Source organism: Sinocyclocheilus anshuiensis, unplaced genomic scaffold (genome assembly GCF_001515605.1).
Source record: "Sinocyclocheilus anshuiensis isolate Anshui unplaced genomic scaffold, SAMN03320099.WGS_v1.1 scaffold710, whole genome shotgun sequence".
Classification (NCBI taxonomy): Eukaryota; Metazoa; Chordata; class Actinopteri; order Cypriniformes; family Cyprinidae; genus Sinocyclocheilus; species Sinocyclocheilus anshuiensis.
This window is the reverse complement of record NW_015544201.1, coordinates 1,106,816-1,133,968: the sequence shown is the minus strand read 5'-3', so window position 1 is coordinate 1,133,968 and position 27,153 is coordinate 1,106,816. Positions and strand designations below refer to the sequence as shown.

At 37.5% G+C, this 27,153-nt stretch overlaps 2 protein-coding genes across 2 annotated transcripts in view; both read left to right on the top strand.

The window, feature by feature from the left end:
- The window catches only part of LOC107696850 (nicotinamide phosphoribosyltransferase-like), a 20,474-nt gene extending 9,519 nt beyond the window's left edge, over window positions 1-10,955 (top strand). The window contains exons 5-11 of the mRNA XM_016497376.1: window positions 678-836; window positions 5,270-5,400; window positions 6,883-7,108; window positions 7,714-7,833; window positions 9,045-9,185; window positions 9,273-9,398; window positions 9,991-10,955. Coding sequence (XP_016352862.1) covers window positions 678-836; window positions 5,270-5,400; window positions 6,883-7,108; window positions 7,714-7,833; window positions 9,045-9,185; window positions 9,273-9,398; window positions 9,991-10,164 — 1,077 coding nt within the window. The 3' untranslated portion in view covers window positions 10,165-10,955. The remainder of the gene's footprint in view (window positions 1-677; window positions 837-5,269; window positions 5,401-6,882; window positions 7,109-7,713; window positions 7,834-9,044; window positions 9,186-9,272; window positions 9,399-9,990) is intronic.
- Window positions 10,956-22,093: 11,138 nt separating this feature from the next.
- The window catches only part of LOC107696822 (synaptoporin-like), a 24,826-nt gene continuing 19,766 nt past the window's right edge, over window positions 22,094-27,153 (top strand). Inside the window, exons 1-2 of the mRNA XM_016497323.1 lie at window positions 22,094-22,169; window positions 22,298-22,363. Of these exons, the coding sequence (XP_016352809.1) occupies window positions 22,152-22,169; window positions 22,298-22,363 (84 nt within the window). The 5' untranslated portion in view covers window positions 22,094-22,151. The remainder of the gene's footprint in view (window positions 22,170-22,297; window positions 22,364-27,153) is intronic.

The following is a 27,153-nucleotide window of genomic DNA, read 5'->3' as shown; positions in this document are numbered from 1 at the left end:
ACGAGTAGTGAGTATAATTTTTTGTAATGAATCTTTGCAAATCGCTTTTCCTAATAATGTGCTAATTAGCTAGTTTCACGATGAATGCGGCAAAGTAAAGTAAAATACTAAAGTAAACAGTCCCTCTGAGAGCGGCTCAGAAGAGGGGGCGGGGTCAGCAGAGCTCATTAACATTTAAAGGAAAATGCTACAAAATTGCGTGCTCTGAAAAGAGCCGTTTTTGACAGGGTAAAAAGGTGTTTTTTACAATACCATTGAGAAATTTTAACCAAACTATGTTACAGACTTTTCATTAAGACCCTAAAGAATCATATCAACTTGTGGAAAATGGTTATTTTATGACCCCTTTAAAAAGGTGTCCTTTTATTCAAGATATCATGAACAATTTAAGCCAAACCTTATTTGCCTTATTGGCATTCTGTCAGCTTAATCAGTGTGCACAGTTTATGTATTGATGTGAGAAAATGCATAACAGAAAAACATGTAGAACCAAACAAACAGTACAGAATTCTTTGTCTTTGTCAGTTCCTGACGTGCACGTCCTTAAAGGGGCCACAGATCAATGCGTTGCAATTAAAATGGTCAGGGTCATAAAAATTGTGAGCACAATTACAAGCCATCTTTGGTCTTCTCTTCTCTGACGTACATGTGATTGTGTGTACATTCTGTCCCTGCAGACGATGCTGGTCCAAATGTGGTACCCCATCACCGTGGCAACAATCTCCAGGGAGTTCAAAAAGATTCTGGCCAAGCACCTGAAGGCCACATCAGGGAGCCTGGAGGGACTAGACGCCAAACTGCACGATTTTGGCTACAGAGGGGTGTCCTCACAAGAGGTACGATGGGCGTGGATCAGTAATTACACTTCCTGTTCAGGACTGTGTTGTTATTGTTAACTAAAAACTATATACAAATATATAAATGAAAAACTTAACAATTGTCGCCTTGGTAACTAGCTGAAATAAATGTTTATGCTGCAGTACTAAAATTAGTAAATTAATACAACTAATCTAAAATAAAAAATAATTTATGCTATAAAAGATCAGTTAAAATATTAATAAACACTATAATAGTGAATAAATATAAATAACACTGGATCAGCACAGTGAATATTAGCAGTATTGTGTGAGATATTTCAAACATTACCCTAGTACCATGCTGTTACCATGTTTTGTTTTTACCATGGTACCTTGCTAGTAATTCTGGATGTGCAAATCTTTTGTGTTTTAATAATCGACTAGTCTGTTGTGTTGTGTGATTGATACTTACAAAAAACAATCTTTTATATGTTTTGACTATAAGAGGCTGTATAGAAAACTAGAAAATAACTGATTTTCATGTTTAACTGATTACATAACATTGTTTTGCCCTGAAGGTCCCATTTCTGTAGCCATTCACTGCACATTTTAAAGAAGAGTCCTCCAAAGCACTGAAATATATTTTAAGTCAAACAGGAAGTGCCTCTGGTGTGAAAATCTCTACCTTTATTCTTTTTTTAGCCTTGAAATCAAAGCTCGAGCCAAACGTGGTCTTTCCCTCTTCAGTGCTTTTTAAAGAAAGCTCGGTCATCTGGGGCAAATGAAATCAGACATTACTTGGTGAAAGCAGAAAATCGATTCATTATGAGACAAGGCCATTCTGTTTAATCAAAAAGGAGACCTGACCTTTTGAAATGTAAGCAATGCAGGCCGCTCTTGATTTCTGTATTTTTCAAAGGTAGGAGCCCTGATTGTTGGCTGTGTTTAGCCCTATTTGCACGGGATTAGTATTATCTGGGGACCTTGTGTGATTTTGAAATTACCACCCCACATCTGAATTTCGTGTGGTGCATTCGCACGGGATAAGCGAAGCCTGTGATTTTACTCGAATTTACTGACTTGTCTCCCGGATACCCGGATGTCAAGGCTTTGAGAGTCCCGTTCTATGGTCCAGAAGGATTTAAAAAAAAGAAACTAATATAGGTTCATGCGCTGTGTCATTTACATTTCACCAGGTTAAAATAATATCTCATACAAATTACAGACATGGCTGATTCGCACGGGATTAAGATCACAGACAACCTCCGCAATTATTACAAATGACTGGAGGTCACCAGGTAATACTAATCCCGTGCGAATAGGGCTTTTGAGTGAGGTTGTCGCACTGATGGGTTTTGGGTTATCGGGTGGTGCTGTTTGAAGAGTTGTGTGAGTAAAGATGTTGGGTGACTAGTGATAAGCAGTGAGTCTGTTACTGATTGGCTGGATGTGTTTAGTGCAGGAGACCTTTGTTTGTGTCTGTGTGTGAAAGTGAGACCACTGGATTCTGATGAGGTGTGACATAACCCCTATGTGGTGCCCTTTTGAGACCAGTGCGCCATGATCTAAAACTGGAGATGGTGACGCAGACTTCATAGATCAACCCAGCAGCCTGACCGATTAGAAAAGGTGCATTTGCCATTAACATCGAAAAATACGCTTGAAGGTTTAGGTCATTTCACAGGCTGGATTTTTACATTTAAGTCTTATTAATTAACTAAAAACAATTCTTTATAGAAGGTACATGTGAAGTGATGCTAGACCTGTCATCACTAGACCTGGCTAGACTCAACTCAAGGGCAGACCAAAGTGTTTATGACATCGACTCTTAATATATATTCACTGATATACAGTTGCCTTTTATCTTTGTTAAAAATAATCATAGTTTATAAGTTTCTCAGAGATTTTAACTTGCAACCTTTGCAACTCCATAGCACATATAATACCACTGCATTGAAAAGGTTTGATTTGATTACAAATTTTATATTGGATGATTTTTTATTATTATTATTTTATAATTTAATTAACATTTTTTAACTAGCAGAGATTTGAACTTGCGACCTTTGTAACCTTATAGCAAATATAATACCACTGTACTGAAAAGGTTTTATTTTAATTGATTAAAAAGTTTTGTTTATTTTAATGATTTAATTACATTTGTAACTTAAAAAATAAGCAAGGTTTTGCGGTTTTGAACTTGCAGCCTTTGTAATTCCATAGCAAATATAATACAACTGTTCTAAAAAGGTTTAATTTGATTTGATTCAGAATTATGATTTTGTTTTTTTTTACAATTTTGAATTCATATATGTGTGACCCTGGACCACAAAACCAGTCTTAAGTTGCACGGGTATGTTTGTAGCAATAGCCAAAAATACATTGTATGGGTCAAAATTATCGATTTTTCTTTTATGCCAAAAATCATTAGAATATTAAGTAAAGCTCATGTTCCATGAAGATATTTTGTAAATTTCCTACCGTAAATATATCAAAACTTCATTTTTGATTAGTAATATGCATTGCTAAGAACTTCATTTGGACAACTTTAAAGGCGATTTTCTCAATATTTTTATTTTTTTTGCACCCTCAGATTCCAGATTTTCAAATAGTTGTATCTCGACCAAATATTGTCCGATCCTAATAAACCGTACATCAATGGAAATCTTACTTATTCAGCTATCAGATGATGTATAAATCTCAATTTCGAAAAATTGACATGTAAGACTGGTTTTGTGGTCCAGGGTCACATATATATTTTTAATTTTATGATTTAATTTTTTTTTTTTACTAGCAGAGATTTAAAAGAGATTTGAACTTGCAACTTTTGTAACCTCATTGGAAAATAATACCACTGCACTAATATTTTATATTTTTTTTTTTTACACCAGTAACAATCAGTTATGTCCTATAGAATTTTATCTGTTGGTCACATGACTGTCCAATGAAGAACCATCCATCTGGACGTCCTAATCAGGGCCCACATTATATCTGGCTTTGTGGCATATTTCTCTGCCAACTGTCAATGTAATATTGCTATTGTGTGTGTGTTTAAGCCTGTTTGATCACTGGCGATTACGTGAAATATTTCCCTGTCACTCTCATGCGGGGCTTTGTGGGGAAAGTAAGTGCAAAAATTGTTTGAAGAAAGGAAAAAACTGAATGAATTAGAAGGGAAAGAACATCAGTGTGAGATCTAAGAAAGCCCGAAGTGCTTCTCCCTCAGCAGCTGAAAACAGACTGAACCATGCTGTGTAAAACTATCGAGTCTTCATTAGGGACAGTGGGATATTGATAGTGTATTTTCTAGGTTGCGGCTGACTGGATTAATGATGGCTTCAAGAGGAGATTAATGATGCCAAGCAGAGTTTAATGCCTCTGATACTCAGGGTTCCTGTTCACTCTCCTTCATCACTCTCTTCTGATCAGGGGACAAGCAGTGATAGATTTTGATGCTTTTAAAGGAGTGGTTAACAAGTGAAAGTTCTGTCATCATTCACTCACCCTCAAATTCTTTTAAAGCCATATGTCTTTTGTTTTTAGGTAGAAAAAGTGAAGTAATCTATTAAATCTATAAAAAAAATTCTACAATAGTATATAAATAATACTAAAATAACACTGGTATTTGTGCTGATCCATCATTGATCGATCATATTGTGCTGCGCTGTGCCCCTCTACTGCATTGACAATTACACGATAAGGTCCCTAGATCCTTGCTACAATCACAGCTGCAGACTAAAGCCTTGTTACGGATCTGATTTCCCTGAGTTCATATCAAGCCCAGATCTCATCAGTTCTTAAAAAAAAAAAAAAAAAAAAAAAAAAAAAAAAAAAAAAAAAAAAAAAAAAAAAAAAAAAAAAAAAAAAAAAAAAAAAAAAAAAAAAAAAAAAAAAAAAAAAAAAAAAAAAAAAAAAAAAAAAAAAAAAAAAAAAAAAAAGAGGAAGAAGAAGAAAGAAAAACAAATAGACTCCTCAAATTCTCACATAAATACACACCTTGTAGTAGGGCAAGAAATATTGGTGCTCTCCTCAGGGGGCTAAAGAGATTTTGCTTGGAATTAATCGTGTTCACTTTTTAGAGCAACATCCTTCCCTTGACTATCACTAAAGGGCAAATCCCCCCTGATTACTGTGACCCTGCGATGAATGAACTGAGACAGACTCAATAACCTGAGCGTTAAATCAGGGGAATATAGAAAATGTCTTTTTGACACAATTGAACAGTCAAAATCTCTCTTATGATTTGCTTCTTATAAGCCACTGTCTATAATTCAGTTACTAAAACAAGATCAACATAATGGGAATTGGCTAATGTTTTAAATGGCGTGAGAGAAATCACAACATTTGATCTTTTGGATTTCACTGGAGACTCAGGAACATTAATGTACAATAAAGACTTCAGGGACTGTGGGTTTGACATTAAACGGGTTCATTGGCTCATTTCTGCTGTGTTTTTTCTCTCTTTACTGAAATAGTCAGCAGCACTTGGTGGAGCTGCTCATCTGGTGAATTTCTGCAGCACAGATACAGTGGCAGGTCTGCTGATGGCACAGCGATACTACGGATGTCCTATGGCTGGATTCTCCATTCCTGCTGCAGAACACAGGTAATGCACATATGTACTTACTGCACACTTATTTCGTCAAGGCATGATCAAATTTCATCCTGCCTAAAACCTGCTCAGCTGAAAGTTTATTTTTCATATCGAAATATTAAAAAACAATCACTAATAAAAATGACAAGCACAAAAAATACTAAAACCTAAACTAAAATTAAAAAGAAAACTGAAAAAAAAATAAAAAAAATAAAAAAATATATATATATATAAAAGCTAACTCAAAATATTAATATATACTATAATAGAATTTATATACTAAATAATAATAAAATAAAACTGTTTTAGATTATTAAACTTGATACAACAGTGCCTTGGAAGGCTGTCTGAAACCAGTTTTAGTTTAGATTATAACATTTATTAATTTAAAAATTCTGTTTAAAACAATTAAAAATCATTAACCATATACCCTTACAACTTACCCTTTTATCACTCCAAATCCATATGACTTTCTTTCTTCCCTGAAACAGGAAATATTTTGAAGTCTATACTGGTTGCTTTTTTCCATGCAATTACAATGAATGGGTGACTGGAGCTTTCAAAACTTCAAAGAATAACACAGAAACATTATACAAGAGGTTTATGTGATTATGTGCTGTATTCCGAGTCTGAAACCTCATGATCATATAGAGTTTGTGTAATTAACAGAGAGAAATTTAACTCATTATTCCCATTCCATGAGCTGTTGTTCATTGTGACCAGATTAGGTGAGTTGAAATGGAAAATTCACAAATCTCCTGAACTCTCATGAAGGGGCGTTAGAGCAGACGTCAAGATTTTGAGTCATTAACAGCTTAACTTTTGGTCTGTTCATCACACACAACTATTATATGGCTTCAATATAGTGAACAATTTGTATGGACCACTTTTTTTGTGTTCTTTAGTAGCTTGAAAGCTTCATCATATTCATCGTGATTGCATGGAAATTAGTACAGATTTTCCCTTTAAGACGGACTGGGCAGCGAGTCAGTTAGACAGCTGTCTTCAGTTTCAAACAGCCTATGTCTTGGAAATTCAGCGCTGACGTTAAACACCTGCGTGTTAATTTGCATTTGTTCCATTGATTCTAATTTGTTCTATTAGTAGCTACACACTTATGCATCTCGCAGCTGTAGCGCCTTTTGTCTGTGTGGTTGAGTGCATTTCCCAGTATAGCTCTCACTCTTTATTTCAAATCACACGGCTGCTTCTGTGACATCTTTCCAAGTTCAAATGTAAGTTTTTCAACCATTTCGTGAATCACTCCGTGATTGTTTTTATAGCTCTACGGCTAAGGATCGTTAGACACGAATGACTCATTTGCTGCAAATGTTTCTTTCTAAGTCTTCTTTAGCAAAATGAAACCCGTTTATTTTAGTCTTAGCCTTATGCACCTTCAAAATAAATAAAGCAGGAGTGGGTGGGACTTCACTAATTAGTGTTGTAGATCATTTGAAGAAGGTTTGTCACACTTTGTTTTTCATGTCTCTGTAGCACTATCATCTCCTGGGGCAAGAGTCGAGAGAAAGACGCGTTTGAGTGTCTGCTGGACCAGTTTCCCTCTGGGCCTGTAGCTGTGGTTAGCGACAGTTATGACATTTTTAAGGCTTGTAAGCACATCTGGGGGGACAAGCTGAAGGAGAGAGTGATGGAGAGGAGTGAGGATTCTGCCCTTATTATTCGTCCAGACTCTGGGGATCCCGCTCAGATGCTCTTAGAGGTGTGTGTATCATGTACCAATTGTGTTCTAAGTGGAGTAGTGTTCACTACAGACCTTAAGGCAGCTGTTTCAGTGGTTGAACTTTATTTTAGTTTAGTAAAGGCTCAAACAAATGGGTTTGCTTAAAGCTGTCTCCAGCACTGTGCTACATTGTGACTTACAGGGCTTGTAGGATTTGCAGATTGCATCCGTTGCTTTGATGCCTGTATGAAAGCAATGCCCTAGAACAGGGTTCTCCAAACTCAGTCCTGGAGGGCCGGTGTCCTGCTGAGTTTAGCTCCAACTTGCCTCGAAACACCTACCTTGAAGTTTCTAGTATGCCTAGTAAGTATGCCTAATTAGCTGGTTCAGGTGTGTTTAATTAGGGTTGGAGCTAAACTCTGAAGGACACTGGCCCTCCAGGACCGAGTTTAGAGACCCCTTCCCTAGAATATCGATTTTCTTTTTATATAATGTGGTATATAGCATGTTTTTCAGATTAGTTTGTTGCTTGTACGTATTTGATGAATTAAATAGTGGAGTTGATTAGCTGGCTTTATCGCACTTTTTGCCTTTAATTTTTATTTTCTTCCCCACTTCATTTGTCTCTTCTGTCTCACTTTTAGGTGATAAAGATTTTGGAGGAGTGTTTTGGATGTTCTCTGAACTCAGTTGGTTACAAGGTGCTCCCATCATACCTGCGCATTATCCAGGGGGATGGAATTGATCTGAACTCGATTAATGAGGTAAACTAACCTCGGATCAAGAGAGAAAACATACACTACAATTCAAAAGTTTGGGGTCAGTAAGATTTTTAAAATAATTTATTCAGCAGGGATGCACTAAATTGATCGAAAGTGACAGTAAAGTTTACTGTTCTTTTAAAATTTCTATTCATCAAAGTATTCTGAACAAAATTAAGCAGGTTTCACAAAAAGATTATGCAAAACAACTGTTTTTAACATTGATAATTATAAGATATGTCTTGAGCAGCAAAAAGCATACTAAAATGATTTCTGAAGGATCATGTGACACTGAAGACTGGAGTAATGATGCTGAAATTTCAGCTTTGCCATCACAGGAATAAATTGTTAAAATATATTAGAATAGAAAGCAGTTATTGCAAATTGTATTATTATTATTATTATTATTTATACATTTTATTATATCTGTTTTTAACTATTTTAAGGCATTTTTTATTACATAAATGCAACCTTGCTGAGTATAAGAGACTTCTTTCAAAAACATATTAAAAAAATAAAAAAAAAATCTTACCAACCCCAAACTTTTGAATGGTAGTGTACAGTGTGTACTGCAATAATCAATGTTTGTTTCAGTGTGATTTACAGTGTGGTCCAAAAGTCTGAAATTTAAAAAACAGAAGTAATTTAAAACTGTAAGTGACAAATTAAATAAATATTCTGCACTATTTAAACGTCCCTAATCAAATTTGTGACATTGATCATGTGAACTCCTTCATACAGAGAGTCAAATGTTCTTAATTTCATTGAAGCACAAGATGCTCTTTGGATCAAATCCTCTATAAATCTATTTAGGATTTACAAAAAAAGCTAACTTGAGCACTGCTACCAATAAAGCAAAACAACAAAACAAATAATACATTCAGAAATCCATGTCAATTTTTCAATTAACACACACATTATGCAATTTTTTTTCACAAATTAAATGCAAATCAAGTTGTTATGAGTAATGAATGTATTAAATTACAGAAATGCTAATTAGAAGCATTTTCACTTTGGTTTCAGACTTTTGGACCTCACTGTAGGTGCACTCATACAACTAGTACAGGGACAACGTGATACTGGCTCTGAATGTTTATCAACTATTTATTATGACTGCTTGATTCTAAACATTATTATTGATTACACAGTGGTAAATCAGTCATCTTACTCTGGTCAGTATTACAATATTTTTTTGTTTTTTTTGGCTATCGCAGATTCTGGAGAAACTGAGCGATGAAGGTTGGAGTGCAGAAAATATGTTTTTCGGTTGCGGAAGTGCACTCCTGCAGAAAATCAACAGAGACACGCTTAACTGTGCATTTAAGTGCAGCTATGTGGAGACCAATGGCAAAGGCGTGAGTTGTTTAAACAAGTTCAAAAAGTACATTTGAGCTGTATTGCTATTTGTTTCTTTTATTATCATGTCATTTGTGTTTGCATAGATGGACGTCTATAAGCAGCCAGTGACGGACCCATCTAAAGGATCCAAGCGTGGTCGTCTCTCTCTGAGGAGAAACTCAGATGGCTTCATTGAGACGGTGGAAAGAGGAGCAGGCAAACCAGAGGAGGTTAGATCAGCTGTATACCTGCTCTTAACCCATTATTTCATAGATTTTTCCCAAAGATTATTCATACTACCACTTTTTTTTGCATTCATTAACCATTTATTAACCCCCACATTAAACTTTGGTGAATGGTAGTTACATATAAATGTATAATAACTGCATTTAATTCTATGCCAATTCTAGGATGAATATATATGGTCAAAAATGCAGTAAAACAGGAATATTGTTAAATGTTATTACAATAAAAAAAAAAACTCTTCTTTTTAAACATTTTTTTTATTATTATCAATGATGAAAACAGTTGTGCTGCTTAATATTTTTGATGACACCGTGAACATTTTATTTTAGGATTCACTGATAAATACGAAGTTCAAAAGAACAGCATTTGTTTAAAACAGAAGTCTTTTATAACAATATAAATGTATTCATTGTCAGTTTTTGATCAATTTAATGCACCCTTGCTGAATAAAAGTGTTAATTTCTTTTAAAAAATTAATTTTAATTTTACACATTTTTGAACAGTTGTTTATATGTAAAAATATAAACAGTGCTCGTCCTAGTTGGTGATTCTCATTAATATGATCTTCTTTTGTAGGACATGTTGGTGACTGTGTTTGAAAACGGGACTATCCTGCAGGAGTACACTCTGGATGAGATCCGTAAAGCTGCTCAGCTTTGGGAGGAAGACGTGAGCCCTTCCCAGCACAATGAAGAGGACAGCAATACTCTGGAGATCCACCAGAAACACATAATGAACGGCGTGCATTAATATACACACTGTTCTCATCACTGCCCCCTACAGACCAACCACAGTCCTATTCCACAACACTTAGATGTTCATCAATATAGCAGAACACAGTGTTGCCAATACACTATACAAATACATATCACATCTGACCTTTCGACTTTTGAGGCAATCCTTAAATTTTGGATTTGGTTGCCACGGTTTTTTTTTTATTAGTTCCTCCTTCATTTTACCACACTTTGAGATGCCAAATATCTTTGTTGGTGCCTCAGCAGGGTTTGCATTCGATTGATTGTAATGTTGTTAAAGCATCACCTGGCAGTACATTGATAAATGAAGGAAACTTCATTTGAGGTGATCTAATGATCGTATCTGGGATCCTGAACCAGCAGTTCTGCACATGATCCTGGTTTCGTACAATTAAACTCTCAGAAAATGCAAAAATTTGATTTAGAAATCACTAGCTATTTCACTTTTGGAGGATTCTAGATGTTCTTTTAACATTTTGTTTTTAAAAGATACCCTTATTGCCAAGATAGCAATTATGCATTTTTTTTTTTACTACAAAAGAAATCTGTTTTAAGCTATTCCCATGTTGTGTTCAACAGAGATGCAGACTTGAAGATTATCCACCCGCTTTGTCTTCTCGCTGTTACATAGCTCACTTAAATTTGCTTCCTCGACTTTCAGAATAATACTTTCGTTGGTAAAGCTGGACAGATGTCTTCACTGGAGATAAATGGTTTTCTTAGAACAGCAAATTGATCCTGATGTTATAAACACTCTTAATGGAGTAAATGCTGCATAGAAAAGAATCGAAAGTTTTCCTGATAATAGTTATAGTGTGATTTTATGTCGAGTTGGTTTTAGACTTCCATCTGAGATGCACAGAGTACATCATACAAGCACTTTCCAGTATTCTGTCTCCATACAGCTGTTGATGGTGCCTTAAAAACCTCTCGGACCTCAGTGCCGGTCACTCTCTCTTGCTTTGTCTTTTCCTCCTCTCATTTTTTACACTTAATATTGTCCATCACGCTCAATTTCTCTCTTTTATCCTTCCCTTTGCTCTCATTCTATGACTCAAATATGAATGATGTTCAGTGATTGATTTTGTATTTTATTTTTATTTTGTTTTTTTGCTGTCATGCTTCTGTCAATGATAGATGTGCAGTGGGTTTAATTACAATGTACGTTGATTATTGTCATCATCTTTGTGTTGGATCATGGAAATGACTAATTTCTGGGTTGTTGCGAACATCTGAAATGAAGCAGTCTCACCCTACCTCTTTTTTTAACTAATAAAACTGTATATTAATATGAAGTGATGATAATTACACTTAAATAGCATTTATTCTGTTGTGTAAATACTCTTTAATGGTAGTTTCAATGATAAAAATCTGTCTTGAAATCTTAGCGTTCCTGTTGCATTTTTTGATTTTACAAAAGTGATATTTTGGATTACAAAAAGACAAGCAAACAGAAAAGAAGATGTAATAAATATAGATTGAACTTCTTCGTCTTAATATTTAACACATCTCATCCTTTCTTTAAGGGTGTGTTTTGGCAACTTTGAAATAATTTTTTTTTTTGTACATGGAACAAAAAAAAAAATGGAAACAGAATATGTACCAAAAGTAGTGATGGCCATGATGGTGCCAGTATGTCTGGATTCTGTCCCAGTTTTTAATTGGATAAAAACAGTGTGCCCTTTTGGACAGCCCTCTTCTTTCATAACTGTCATAGCAGAAAAGGAATGGAATGCCAAAGAAAGGAATGTGACTTTCAGAATGAAAACAGTTATGTGTTATTTTGCTCTGCATGTTGTTTTGAGTTGTGCATAACAAAATAGAAAAGTCTGTATTTCCAAATTCCAGTGAAACTTGACAATGGTTTATATCCTCAAGTTTTTATTCCCTATAAGATGGTTTGCCTTGTCATGTTTTAATGTTGCACAAATATATTTTATTCATATGAAATGTACTTTTCAAACACATCCTAGTTGGCATCCCAAAGCTCCTACTGTCATTATGCTTCACTCTCAGAAAAAAGCTACACCGCTGTCACTGGGGCGGAAACCTAAGGAACAAAAGTTAAACGGTGCATCGTTGTACCTTGTTTACCCCTAAATAGTACATATTAGTACCTTAAAGCTGTTTTATTACCTAAAGTGTTTTAAAAGGGTACCGCCCCAGTGACAGTTTTGTATCTTTTTTTTCTGAGAGTGTTGATGTGTTTTTGTTTTGTCTGTTGAGCAGAGTGTTAGAGTCGTGGTTTTACCGCAGCAGAGTTTGGGTGAGTCATTTTTTTCAGTCGACCATGTGCAGCATATTTGTATAATGCAATTTTGTCCACTGACCAAAATAGTCACACTCTTTTTATTTATACAAGGGTTTAGTCAATACACTTATGTGAGTATGAGACATTTTAAATATTATTTCAAATAATAACCATTCTAAATTTTTACATTGCCGTTCAAAGTTTTTTTTTTTTATGCTCACCAGACTGTATTTAATCAAAAATACAGTAAAAACAATAATATTGTGAAATATTACAATTTTAAATACTTTTTTCCTATTCAAATATATATTACTTTTTTATTATTCCTGTTATGTCAAACCTGACTTTTCAGCATCATTACTCCAGTCTTCAGTGTCACATGATCCTTCAGAAACCATTCTAATATGCCGATTTGGTGCTTAAGAAACATTTATTGTTATCAATGTTGAAAACAGTTGTGCTGCTTAACATTTTTATGGAAACCATGATGCATTTTTACAGGATTCTTTGATGAATAGAAACTTAAAAAGAATAGCATTTATTTGAAATAGAAATCGTTTGTATCATTATAAATGTCTTTACTGTAAGTTTTCATCCATTTAATCCATCGTTTTCCCCATCTGATCCAAAACATTTTCATTAAAAAAAAACCCAATTATTTATGAAAGCGGAGGATGTTTTTTTCATAGACATAGATACTGTAATGAAAGGGAGCCCTCTATTGATCATTTTGAAAAGTGCACTTCTAATTTCCCCCGACACCAGAAGGACCAATTTAATACCAGATAAGTAAATCTAAATTACAATCACCTCATCACAATAAAATCAGATAGCCTACTTACTCATGTTCCTAGAACGTCAAGAGACTATATGTATTCATTCTTCCCATTATATTCTTCCCAAAAATGTACGACAATAAAGTGTAGTCTATGATAATTCTTGGTATTTTTCATTCCTAGAAGCTCTTTGTAATTTGTTATTCGAATGATGGCTTTTTAAAATCGTGAATTTACCAATCACAATCAGTATATCTCATCCGGCACATTGCACTTAGAATCATAATTGATCATTAATCCAGTTATGTATGTAATCTATTCAGTGAATCCAGAAAATGAGAGCTATGCTTACACAATTCAATACGGCTGCTGATGTTTGCTTGCGCAGGTAATAAAACGAGGCTTTATGGCGTTTAAAGGGGTTGAGCAGTTGAGAGGGCGTAGAGATAGATGGTCGAGCGAGCGCTATTCAGCGCCGTTCTCGCGAGAGCTCATTTTTGCACGCGGATACTGTTCTGTGCGCTCGCGGTGCAGAAATGCTCCCTCGTGAGGATGATTTTCCTCGCGTGGATACTGTTCTGTGCGCTCATATCATGTGCGCGCGTCTTGTTTTATATGCGCGAGATTTGACACTATTTAAACGCCATAAGGCTTGTTTTGTCCATTAATGCCAGTCAGGCATATTTTAAATCAGCATGTCTCGGTCGTCGCAGATCAGAGAGCAAAATAAGCATCTTCAGAATAAGTATCTGTTAATTGGCTAACACTGTCACTACTGATAGGGCGCTCGGCGTGCTTTGGATTAGTTGCTAAGCAACCTATTTGCTAAGCGTGTTGTCATGGATTCAGATGTACCGGACGGCCTCCGAAATGGTCTGCTGACCACTGATAACAAGGTGAGGGCGGAGGTCACGCTCCAGCTCAGGATGCGCGAGGACGGCTGTGTCGCACCTGTCGGACATTTGCGATTGTTCAAATGTCGCCGGCCGGCGAGCGCGTGCGCAGCGTCTCTTGTGATGCGGCATCATTGTAGACAGCACGCATTGTGTAGACATGCACATGAACAACAGTCAGTTGCATTCGCTCATTTTTACAACGTTAACAAAGAAGAGCAAATCGTAAGCGGTGCGCCGCTACATTAATTGTGTCTGTGCGTCTGCTCATTATTTGGTTTCTCTCATTTGTTCTCATTTCATCCCCGGAATGCAAATTTTAATCCTGATTATTTCCGCCAGATTAGTGGTGCAGAATAAGAGGAGGGATAATGCATTTACACAGCAAAATTCCAGAATCTAACGTTTTGTCTTTTATATTTAAGCGTATTTCATTTCCTTTGTGTTTTGGTATGTGGTGATTGGTTTAGCAGCCTGGTGTGAAAATGGATCTGAAACCAAATTGAACGTTGCACCATCTCCATTTATATATAGATGGTTGTCAAAAAAAAATCTGAAATTCAAAATAGGAAGTGCTCATTCAGAAACAGCCAGAGGGTTCAACACTGCAGCACCATACCAAAGGTTCATCTTCAGCCCTATAAAATGGTTCATTCTCAGCTCTCCAAAACAAACAAACAAAAATTCGCAGTTAACCTATTCAACTAAAGGGAGTTTAGTTTTTAGATGAATAACTGTTTAGTTTTTAGTTGAATAATTTATGTCATTCCACTATAAACTATTAATTTAACTAAAAACGTAATATTAAAAAAAAACATTAAAATTAGAAATGTTGTCTTGGCAGCTAACTAAAATAAACGGAAGTACTAAAATGACTGAAACTGAAATAAAAAAAGATTGCACATTACAAAATTGCTTAAACTAAAATTAAAATAAAAACTGAAAATCTAAAAAAAAATAGCTCATTCAAAATATTAATAATATGAATTATCCTAAAATAACGCTGATGACAAATGATACATTTTGGGTGAACTATCCTGTTCTTTAACTGACAGATAGATCTTTTAAAATTTGACAAGCATATTTATGTTGCTATATGGTTATATGTTTTGCATTCACATTTTAGCATGATGGTGACCCATCATTTAACCAGCATGGAAAGAATTAAACTATATTATCCTCACTCTACATGGATTTTTCTGTGGGAGTTGCATGCAGTTTTTCTGTGGGAGTTGCATGCTTATTCAATGTGGTAACTGTTGGCACAACTGGAAGAAGAGATCCAGCCATGTCGTAATTGTTCTGAGAGCTGCGCTGTGCCTCTCAGACTCTCTGTGCAGGTTACGTGACTGTCTTGGCCACTGCCATAATTCCTTGGTGAGCGAGCAGTGGTGTGAAACAGAATGATGTTGATTGTTCCTCAGGTTGCTCCATCATGCGTGTGCATTCCCTAGGCTTATGTCTGTGCTATTGTGCCACACTTTACTCCAGATGCCAGTCATGTCACATCTAGCCTCTTCCCAGGCAGAGAAATTAGGACTGACGAGTGGCACCATGCCACCACACATTCAAATAGTACTGCTGAACCTGAGGCAGTATGGCAGCAAAGCAAAAGGGTGTTACATAACATAATTTACCTATTATATAATACACTACAAGTGCTTGAAATGATTGTGGGTGTATGTGTTCTTGCTATTCATTAAATTACAATTTTATACACTTTATCCAAAGCAGCCTACTGTGCATTTAGGGTATGGATACATTTGTACGCTCCATGTCAAGTACCAGAACACAGCAACCTTAAAATTAGTATTGATAAAGAACATTACAGGAATAAAAATCCATCTAAAGCACAATTAGAGACAAGAAATGTACCTCAATTAGAGTTGTTCCCTTTCGAACGGTCTCTCCCATTGCATTGACACGCTTATGGGGAAACTCCTGTTTATTCTGATACTGAAGTCTGATTTGTTTACGTTCGTGAAGCTGCACAAACAATGCAACAATTCAACGCACCAAAAAGTGAAAAGCTGACCTCTATATAAGTCGGCTTTAAGCGCCATTTCATCATAATTTTTCTCCTTCAGTGAGAAAGATCACATCCTTGCTGACTCTGCAAGCAAGAAGCCAAAGAAGGAAGAAGCTCAGCCTGCTGCTCGCTGCTGTAGAAGGAGCCCCCTGCAGCAGAAGCCAGAAGCCTTCCCCTGAAGACATCTGGCACATCTAAGAGCAAATTTCTGAGCAAGTTTCCAACGACGTTGCTGCAAATGTTGCGCCGCGAGTGTGGCTCGTGCAGGGAGCCCCTGCACAATGCAGATGGGCACAGTGAGTGAGTTGCCTGTCTGGCTGCGCTCACTGAGACGTCATGCTCTCACCTTTCTCCACTCTCACGGATCGCCTTCTTTAATGAAGGCAGTCCTCCCTGCTCTGCTCTCCCGTTTCCTCTCTCCCCTAGGAGAAATAAACCGCAAAGCAGTTAGGCTTTAACACCAGGCTCGAGTGAACTCACGCTGACACAGTTCCCACGTGCTTCACTCTCCCCCCAATGCCTCAATTCGCTTGTGTGCTTCACAGGTGAGGATCAGCGCCTCTCGTCGGCTGTGAGCAACTTGATTTCCTTCTGCGCATCTGAGGAGGAAGCCGTCATTGATAACTCCATGTCATTAATAGCTTCGGATGCTGAAGAGTGGGCATGTTCCGGCAAAACTCAGCCTCTGAGCCTCAGAAGCCGTCCAGATCCGAATGCAGAGAGGAAGAGGAGAGGGTCAGTTTTCGCTGAGGCCGGAACTCCCTCCAAGAAAGCTTGCGCTCTCTCTCCATCCCTCCACTTAACACTGAGAGATGGAAACTCCATTAATGCTGTGCCCGTCCTTCTCATTCAGTGCGCGCCCAAGCAAACTACCACTGTGATAGCGGACCCAAATACTCAAAAGAGCATTTCTCCTCTCCTCATTACTACGAATGTCAGTTCAAGATGCTAACTTTGAAACAGATCCTCACGCAAGTATGTCCCGAGGACTGGTTTCTGTCAGTGGATCTGAAAGATGTTTACTTTCCCATTACAGCAGACATGCTGTCCTGGGACAATGTAGCTCCAGGAGAATGGAGACTACATCCCCAAACGGTTCAAATGATGTGGTCTGTCTTTGGGAAGGCAGAGGTGGACCTCTTCGCCTCAGAAGACAACTTTCACTGCCCAAACTACTTTTCGAGACAGCAAAATGCCCTGGTCCAAGATTGGCCCAGCGCTCGCCTGTACACCTTCCCCCGGTTGCCCACAGGTCATCAGACGGGTCATGGAAGTCAGTTGCTCAGTCCTCCTGGTGGCCCCACTCTGGAGGAATCAGATGTGGTTCCCCGAGTTAATTCAGCTGCTATCGGCAGCCCGGCCTCCTTTTGGCTTTAGCGAGTGGGTTACCTGCAAGCACTGTCAGTGCTTCCTGTCTTGGAAGCACTGCCTAACGACTGTAGAGTTGTCCTCGAACCAAGACACGGCGTTTAGAGCACAAGTCATCACCCTTCTAGCGCTCCCCAATCCAGATGGTGATGGTGAGTCCCAATCTACTCTGCCCAGTTCGGGCTCTTAAAGTGTATGTCGAGCACTCTGGCCTGTTTAGACACTCAGAGCAGCGCCTTTGTATGCTTCAGAGGCCGCTCTAAAGGGCTGCAGGTTACGAAGCAGAGACTATTAACTATGCATCCACTATCGCTGGATAGTGGATGCAATAGCCTTGGCTTATGCCTCAGCGGGCTTGCAGTTCCCTATAGGTGTGAGGGCCCACTCCACCAGAGGAATGGCCTCTTCCTGGGCTTGGTCCAGCGGGATTTCTATTGGTGATATGGGTTATGTTATGTAGTCCTCAGCTTAAACGGCTTGGGTCTCATTATTGGCTCATGTTTACAGGAGCCCTCAGTACGAGTGCTCCAGGGCTGGGCTCGCAGAGCGGCTTGGTTCTGTACTTGCTTATAGCACGGTGCTATTGGACGCATTCCCCATAAGTGTGTCAATGCACCGGGAGAGACCATTCAAAAGGGAACGCTCCGGTTACTAACATAACCTCGGTTCCCTGAGATAAGGGAACGAGCGTTGCATAGGCTGCCGTGCTATAAGGCTGCACGCTAATCGATGACTGTCGCTTCAGTCAAAAGATTTGGACAAAATTGCGCTCAGTTCCGACTTATATGGAGGTCGGCTCCTCCCCTTTTGGCGGGTTGAAGCGCCATTGGTTCGTGCAGCTACACGAACGTGAACAAATCAGGCTTCAGTATTAGAGTAAACAGCAGTTTCCCCATAAGCATGTCAATGCAACGCTCGTTCCCTTATCTCAGGGAACCAAGGTTATGTTAGTAACTGGAGCGTTTGGTTGCCGTATTGGTTTCCCTGACAAACTGTGCAACAGCCACCTAGTGTTAGCAAGTCTTAATTACTGAAAACATGCCTAAACAGACCTTAGTCATGTTAGACACCATAATGAATTTAACACAGTTAAAAACAGGGGTGTGAAGGATAGATTTACAGTCTTTACAATGGCACGTCCTGTATCACGTCTGTCCTGTCCTGGATCACATCATTTTTGCTAATTCACAACTTTTTTATGACGTTTCTTCAACTAATCAATCGATAGCTTATGTTGTTAAAGAACAGTAAAATCCATTGAACTGTACTTCAATCCCTCACAGCCTCATTCCTGTGAAAAATTAAATATGATGTTACCCTGACTAAGGTCTATTATATCATCTACAAAACTGCATAAAGAGACAATCAGAGATAAAGACATCAGAATGTTTATAAAATTGTGCTGCACGTAAATGATTCAAAGCTTAATCATCATGCTGCATTGTTCTAAACAAATTAGAGATTGTGTGATTGTCATTCACTTTTACATTCTCTTTTTGGATGTGGAGTAGCCTAGGTGTTCATGAAGAAGATGAAAGTGTGATAACCCACTGCTGACATGATATTTCATTCTGTATAAAGGAAGGATTTATTGTCCTCTTGAGTGAAGATCATGCTGTCTCGTTCTGCTATTCACACACAAGGGCATTACTGAAATTCATGGGAACTGGCACTCAAATTTATGATTTTTACTGAGCCCAGTGAGTAGCTTACAAATCATAAGTTAGAAAGAGCCAGGAGGAAACTGGTCAGAGAGGCTACCAAGAGGCCTACAGCAACTCTGAAGCAGTTGCAGAAATTTATGACAGAGTGGTCATTGTGTGCATGTGACAACAATATCACAAATTCTCCACAAATGGGCTGGAGGGTTGCGAGAAAAAAGCCACTCCTCAAGAAAGGCCACATGCAGTCACGACTGAGATTTGCCAAAACACACCTTGAAAATTCTGAGGCAGATGAGACTAAAATTAAATTATTTGGCCTCAACACCAAACGATATGTCTGGCGGAAACCCAATACAGCTAACCATCTAAATAACAGCATTCCTACAGTAAAACGTGGAGGTGGTAATATCCTGTTATGGGGGTGTTTCTCTGCAGCAGGGTCTGGAACAGAAGAAGGTTTACCTTCCAACATGACAATGACCCAAAGCACACAGCAATACTGACCACACAGTGGTTGAAGGAGAAAAAGGTGAATGTCCTTGACTTGGCCTAGTCTGAGCCCAGACTTAAACCCTACTGAAAATCTGTGGAAAGACTTAAAGACTGCAGTCCACGAACGGTCACCATCAAATTTGATGTGCAAAGTTAGTATAGAGACATCCCAACAGACTAAAGGCTGTAATTAAAGCAAAAGGTGGTTCAACAAAATTCTGACAAAAGGGGGTGATCCTTTTTCCAACTCGGTGATTCTGGGGTTTTTTTTTCTGACATGTTGGTGTTATATCTTTCACTTGGATGAGTAAATACAACTGGATAAAACATATCCTTGCTGAATAAATGTATTAATTTATTTTTAAAATAATCTTACTACAGTAGTGTGATAGCCTGTGCAAATATGTAACGGCTATTATTGTTAACCACAACTAAAACTAAAACCATTAAAAAAAACACATTTATTTTCAATACTTTAAATAAAATAAACATTAACTGAAATAAAATAAAATAAAATATATATTTTTGTAAGTTGCCAAGGCATTTCTCTTTTTGGTATAAGTACTGAAATAACTCAAATTAATTAAAAATTTAAAAAATTATGTAGATATACATAGAAAAGACAAAAACACAACAAAATCACTGAAAGTTTAACTAAAATTAAAATGAAAACAAAAATAACATCTAATTAAAAATATGAACAAAAACTATAATATATAAATAAAACAACACAGCTAGTGACTTGCATATACATATAACATACCTCCATAGAGAATATTCAGAGTGTGACATGCTCTCAGAAAAAAAAAAAAAGCACAAATCATCCTCTATTTGTCCCTAAAGGGATCTGAACCCATGGTGTTCTGCAGTATCAGGTTGTGATGAGCGTGGCACCTGTCTGTGTCATGCACCTGTAAGGAATATTGTTAGTCCTACTTCAGTATCACCAAAACATATGCATGCAAACAACATTTCCACAGTTCTGTGACATTTCACGTTTGTTGATCCCGAGAGTCCTTCTTTTGAAAAGGTGAGGGTAACCGCTGAGATAGCATCTTGTGTGTGCATGTTTGGGGTCTTTCTCATAATAACTGAAATAACAGTGATCGGGCTATACTTGACCTTGGAATGGCAGGCAAACACAGATTTAAATGCAAGCACACAGTAATACACAGTGAACTTTAAATGAACAGTGTCTAATAAAAAATCTCTTTGGGGCTCATGTCCCTGTAAGCTTCATTTTGACACTTACACTTTCCTGAAGTCCTTTTCCCTCATTCTCAGTGACTGCTTGAGTCCCTTTAAGCAGTATATGATCTAAGTGAAATGAGTTATGTCTGAGTGTGTTGCAAGCAAGATAATAATTTTTTTTAAATGCCATCGATGACTTGATTGCAGCTGTCTGACTTTGTATACCATATGTACATGGTGACAAATATAGGCTAATAGTATTATGTGAAGAATGAATGGACACATTTAGTGTGCACTGTACTTTTTATAACATAAGAGTTGAACTTCTCTTTCCATCTATATCAAGCTGAATTTTTGTTGTCAAAAGTTGTCTTTTTTCTTTAATATTTTCAATGAATGGTTTTGTAAACACAAGCAAACCAAATATATGCATATATATGCACAACATCTTCATGCATATTTTCATGTTATTATCATGATTCTTTGCCCAGCCTTCTTGGTCAAGTTAAAGGAGATCATGATTATGTAATGTAGCTGAGTTGGAATCTGTACTGTTTCCACACACTTGAGTGAGCTTTAAGCAAATGTCACTGGACATAGAACTACCACTACAAAATACTGAATGGTAAACTGAATAAAACACAATATAGCCTAATAATTATGCTACACATTTAAATAATGGTTTTATCTTGTCAGCAACAAAATAGTTTATGCGAGCTGCTGAGTTTGAGAGTAACATCTGCATTATTCCCACTTAAATTTGAATAAGTAAACAGAAATGTTCAGTCAATATTTGATACCCAAGCCAACATATTTTGGACTGACAAAGGTCTATTTTATAGTGTAAATAAATTGCAATTAGATATCGTCCAATAGAGAAAAATTTATGGCCACGGTTAATTTTATCAAACCCAATCCCTGTCTGTCTCCATGGAGCTCCCGAGCACACTCGGCTCTTTCCTTAGGAGCGGTTTTTGCCGAAGACACTCGGCTCTTTCCTTAGGAGCGGTTTTTGCCGAAGACACTCGGCTCTTTCCTTAGGAGCGGTTTTTGCCGAAGACACTCTTCCCTATTATAGAGCGGTTAGTTATGAGGGTACTCGGCTTTTCCGATGTAGAGGGTTGATTGAAGCCGAAGTCTCTCGGCTATTTTCGTATCGAGAAACGATTAATGCCGAAGTTACTCGGCTCTTTCCGTACGGAGCCGCGATTGCAGCCGATTCCCCGCTCCGCGCTCGCGACTCTGGTACATCACTCATTTAGTGTTGTTTTGGTCTTGACCTATCCTACTTACAAGCTCTTTTCTCTCAAACAAGAAAATGGAAACCGCTAATCAGGTAGAAAATAGCGTTTGTGCATTTGGCAATATCAAATTGTGAGAAAGGTCTAAAATGTAGGCTACTGACATGTGCCTAATCAAACTACATGAAATGACGCTATTGATTATGTTAACTTGTTATTGCAGATTGTGTCACTTGGGACATTCCAAGTGCTTAAATTACCTTTGGGATTTATCCGCGTTCTGGAATGGGTAAGTGTGCGTAAAGCACGCGTTTTTCCTGTCAGCTTTTTCTAATTCTTGTTCCTTTACTTTTCTCAATTGGCTCAATAAACTTGGTCCAGGCATGGGGGAGTTTTACTATCTTTTATCACCATCATGTGCTGTAGTCAGTTTTGAATAAGTAGCCTATATGTGGCACAGCCATATTTATAATAGGACCCTTAATCCATTTGTGTATTTCTATTAGCCTATAGCCTAAGTAGAATCGGTATTGGGCATATTGAACGGATACCTTGCTTATCTAAGTTTTGATAACCATGTCATGTATTTTCAAACATGTAAATTACTCCTCATAAGTGTAAGTGACATTCTATTGATGTCATGATCAATCCCATATACATGAACGGAGGTGCTCGGGTTTATATAATGCACCAGCACTCAATTCATTTTATGGGATTTGCTAAAACTCACAATTTACTGCTGTAAAGAAGCAATTGGTAAATGTAAATAGATTAAATATTAATATGACCTCCAAACTTGATGTCTGAATTGAATGTAAACTGTAAATATATAATTAGTGATAGATAAGATTTAGCATTTTAGTCGAATCATTGCAGATGAGCTTTTTTTGCTTTCTGCACATGAGGTCTGTCCATGTATAAGAGAGCTGATGTGTTTTTTTGTTTTGTTTTTTAACATAAGAAGAGTTGTAGATATATGCTTTATTTGTTCCTTGTGTCTAATCCGATATTGGTGCAGTATGAATGAAGTGTACAGGGACGAGTTCATAACGTGTCACTTGTTTTATACTTTATAGCCATAAACATGGGTTAAATCGTTTTGTACATCCTGCTTGATGTATTAGGATCAATTAATCCTTTTCAATTAAAAAAAAAAAATGATTGGTGACTAAATGTCAGTATAGGATGTTTACATTTTTTTTTTTGTTTTAATGTAACCCTGTAACCATGTTACTAGAAATTACTATCCTGCTACTAATTATAGCCTCTAGTGTGAAAACAGCTAAAATGTGTTTTCTGATGAGTGTGGTTCAGGGAAGTGTGTGTTCGACTTGCCATGGTGTCACACTCTGGTGCTCTGACATAATCTGCTTGATGAGACTCTGTATCTGAAAGTTTCTGATCTCTGAGGACATGTCCAGCTTCTGTGTATGTGTGTCCATCTGTAAGGCTTTCTGCATTGTTAGTGCTGGTATGTGGATTTAGTGCCCTATCAGACACTTTGCACAACACAGCAGGATTCCCAGAAAGCAAAATGTTCAGGAAATAGTCTTTTAAAATGGGATGCTATCATTAGCACATGGCAAGACATTTGTACTGAGTGCTTGTAGCTACAGTATAAAAGTTAATTTACTGTGCTAAGAAAAAAAAAGACTTAAAGGGGACATATGATGCGATTTCATTTTTTCCTTTCTCTTTGGAGTGTTACAAGCTCTTAGTAAAGTTGCAAAGACTAAAGTCTCAAATCCAAAGAGATATTCTTTATAAAAGTTAAGAGTCAACCACGCCTACCTAAAACGGCTCGTTCTAAGACGCCCCCACATGTCTAAGTCACAATGTGGGAAGATTTGCATAATGTTCCCAAAACCAATAATAACCAAAAAAAAACAAATGTTCACGCAAAGAAAGTAGGTGTAACTTTTATTCTCGCTGTAGTATTGTTGTTGCTGCCGCCATGTCGTGAAGACGCTGTGTGTTTCGTTGTGAAAGCGAAACTACTTTGTTTGGCCTTCCAAAAGAGGACGATATCCGCTTCGTCATGCCTGGAGCTGATCCGTGCTGGTTGCTGAGGAAATACATTATCCTCGCGCTGTGGATCGCCGGATCGGCTTTCACCGTGGATTAAGCTGACGATTCAAACGCGAGTTTTGAGCAGTGTAGAGTAGCGCTTGTTGTTTGTCATTTCTCCGATCACAAATGCAGACATGGTTTTATGTTTACGCAGCACGATGCAACGCGTAAAAAGACAGTATATGTCATTATAATCCATAATTATGTCCCCACTGGATGCAGCAAATGCCTCGTTTATAATGGGTTTTAATGTTTTTGTCTCGTCGCTCCGGCTGGACAGGGCATCACAGTATGGTAGGGGCGTAACATTTCCGTCACACGCTTAAGGTATTCGGCCAATCACAACGCACTGGATAGCTGGCCAATCAGAGCACACTTCGCTTTTCAGACTGATGAGCTTTGTAAAAATCAACGTGTTTCAGAAAGGCGGGGCATAGAGGAGAAACAATAATGTACAGTATGTGAAAAATAATGTGTTTTTTGAACCTTTAACCGCATAAACACATTTCATTACACCAAATACACAAAATAATGTTCTTTTTAGCAGCATCATATGACCCCTTTAAAAAAACCTACTTGAAATGGCAAATTTATTGTGTTCTGACTTAGTACAGCCTGACTCACTAATAAAATTGCTTTCTCTTTCCCAGATGATAGAATAGAATAGAATAGAATAGAATAGAATAGAATTTTGGTCGAATGACTAATATCTTTTCATTTTACAGATATTTTATTTATTACATCAAAAACAGTATTTCTAAGCATTTCCAGTGCTGTACCTTGTTCTCAGCAAAGCAACTGCACAAAATCACAAGGTCAATTGCTAGACCCCTTTTCCGCCATCAAATGTATGGTGAGGTGAAAATGAAAACATTTACAACGGCAACCATAAATGGCTCTGAGCTATGCAAATGTGAGGCATGCATAAGTGGCAACACCATTTTGGATAATTATTGCAATTGAATGCTGGGGGATTGGAGGATGCGATGCATCTTCTCCTGAGGAAATTAATCTCCCCGCTCTCCATTTAAAGTGTCCTCTGGAAAAATAAAAAAGGAGAAGCTTATCACCGGGGAAGCATGCAGTCTTAATCACTTTTGGTCACACAGTGGCTTTTCTCTCTGTGTTTCTGTCTGTATCTCTCTCTTTCTCTCTCTCTCTGCAGGTCTTTGGTTTTGTCTCTGCCTCTGTAGTTTTTTTTTTAATTCCTGCACAGCTGTCCTCTTGATATTTGCCCTCTCTCATTCTCTTAAAAGCCATTATTTGTGATAATTAACCAATTATTGAGCTGTTGAAATGAGATGACTCAGTGAGACCAGTGACACATATTAAAATATGCAAAATTATGTATTTTTGGATGAATATTTATTATATTATAGTATATATTATATTATATTATATTTCTGAATTATTATATTATATTATATTATAATGACAAATACAATACAAATACTCAAAATATTAAATAATACACACTATAATTTGTTTACATAGGTAAGAAACCTTGAGAAAGATACATTAGTAAGCTTATGAAGACACTTTATAAAGTCAGTTTATTTGAAAAGTGCTTTGACCGATAGGCAGAATTTCAACAGAGATGACAGACCACTGAGAGACTGAGCAGACCACTGTGATTCACTGAGGTAAAGCTGACTGACAGGAGGTAGGGTGTTTTACAAATTCACAGAAGAAAAGTTGGTTGACTACATGGAGATGTCTGTCAGTGCAGTGGAAAGGTTGACTGACTGTGGGCAGATGTGCTTTGGCTGCCTGTGTGCAGATGTGCAGAAATTCATCTGTGAAAGGTTGGCTGTCTCTCCGTTTTTCGATCTTGAGTCTGCAATCGCATGAGGTGCCTGTTTCATGACCCACTTTTTTGTCACATGGATAAGACACAACAGCGGAAAGACTGAAGTGCTAAACCAAATTGAGACATAATGTCCAATTAAATATAACAAATAGTAGTATTACAGCTGTAAAACTATAACATCTTCTGGTAAAATCATAGAATAACCAGTTCTTTTACATGATTTGTGATCAGTTTATGACAAAAGCCAGAGCTACCAGTGTCAACACATAAGCTCCAACCTAGATGAATATAAACAAACTCAAACACACACACACACACACAATCAAATATACAGTCGGATCGCATCCTAGTCGGGTGGCCGAGTCTGACTAACCGCTGTGACAGTCACCTCAGGGCAGGGGGAGGAGCTTTGGCATATCATGTGACCAAGTAGCCATGGAAACTCCATAGGGAGACAGCAACTGAGGAAAAGAAGGGGGGACAGTGTTTTAAAAATAAAATTAGATTTTATGCCTACTTAAGATCAGTGAAGCATACAGATACACACGGGCTGTTATAGGCCTGAGCGCATTGTACAGATGGATAATGAGCTCTGGGACCATCCAATGAGTGTTCTACTAATTTCAACACAGATTATTTCATAAAACACTAATTGCAGTTTGCAAGAACATCTGGGAGTTGAAAATGTTCTTCCAGTGATGTACAGGATCCAAAAGGGGGGTTTCATAGAGATATACTAGAATAACCATTTTTGGTTCCTCAAATAACCTTTTTCTTATAAAGATCCTTTTGTGCAATGGTACATGAATGTTAGAAGTTCTTCATCAAACCATCAATGCCAATAAGGAAAAGACACTTGTGTTGAAAATGGTCGGAAAGACATTTGTGTTCCTTTTATAGACTTATTTAGATCCCTTACATATAGTATGCATTCATCAGGTTATCTGGTTAACGCTAAATCACTGTTGTTAAACCAGTCTGACATCTTGAAAGAAGTGACTGTTATTTCTGTGAGGGAACATGGGATATTTTTATTCCCACCACATACTGGGAATCATTGGAATGAAGCATGGCATGAATGCAGCGGTTGGGGGATGGAAAGGTTGGCAGCATTTTTATGCGTGTGTCTATATATATATGTCTGTGTGTGTGTGTGTGTGTGTGTGTGTGTGTGTGTGTGTGTGTGTGTGTGTGTGTGT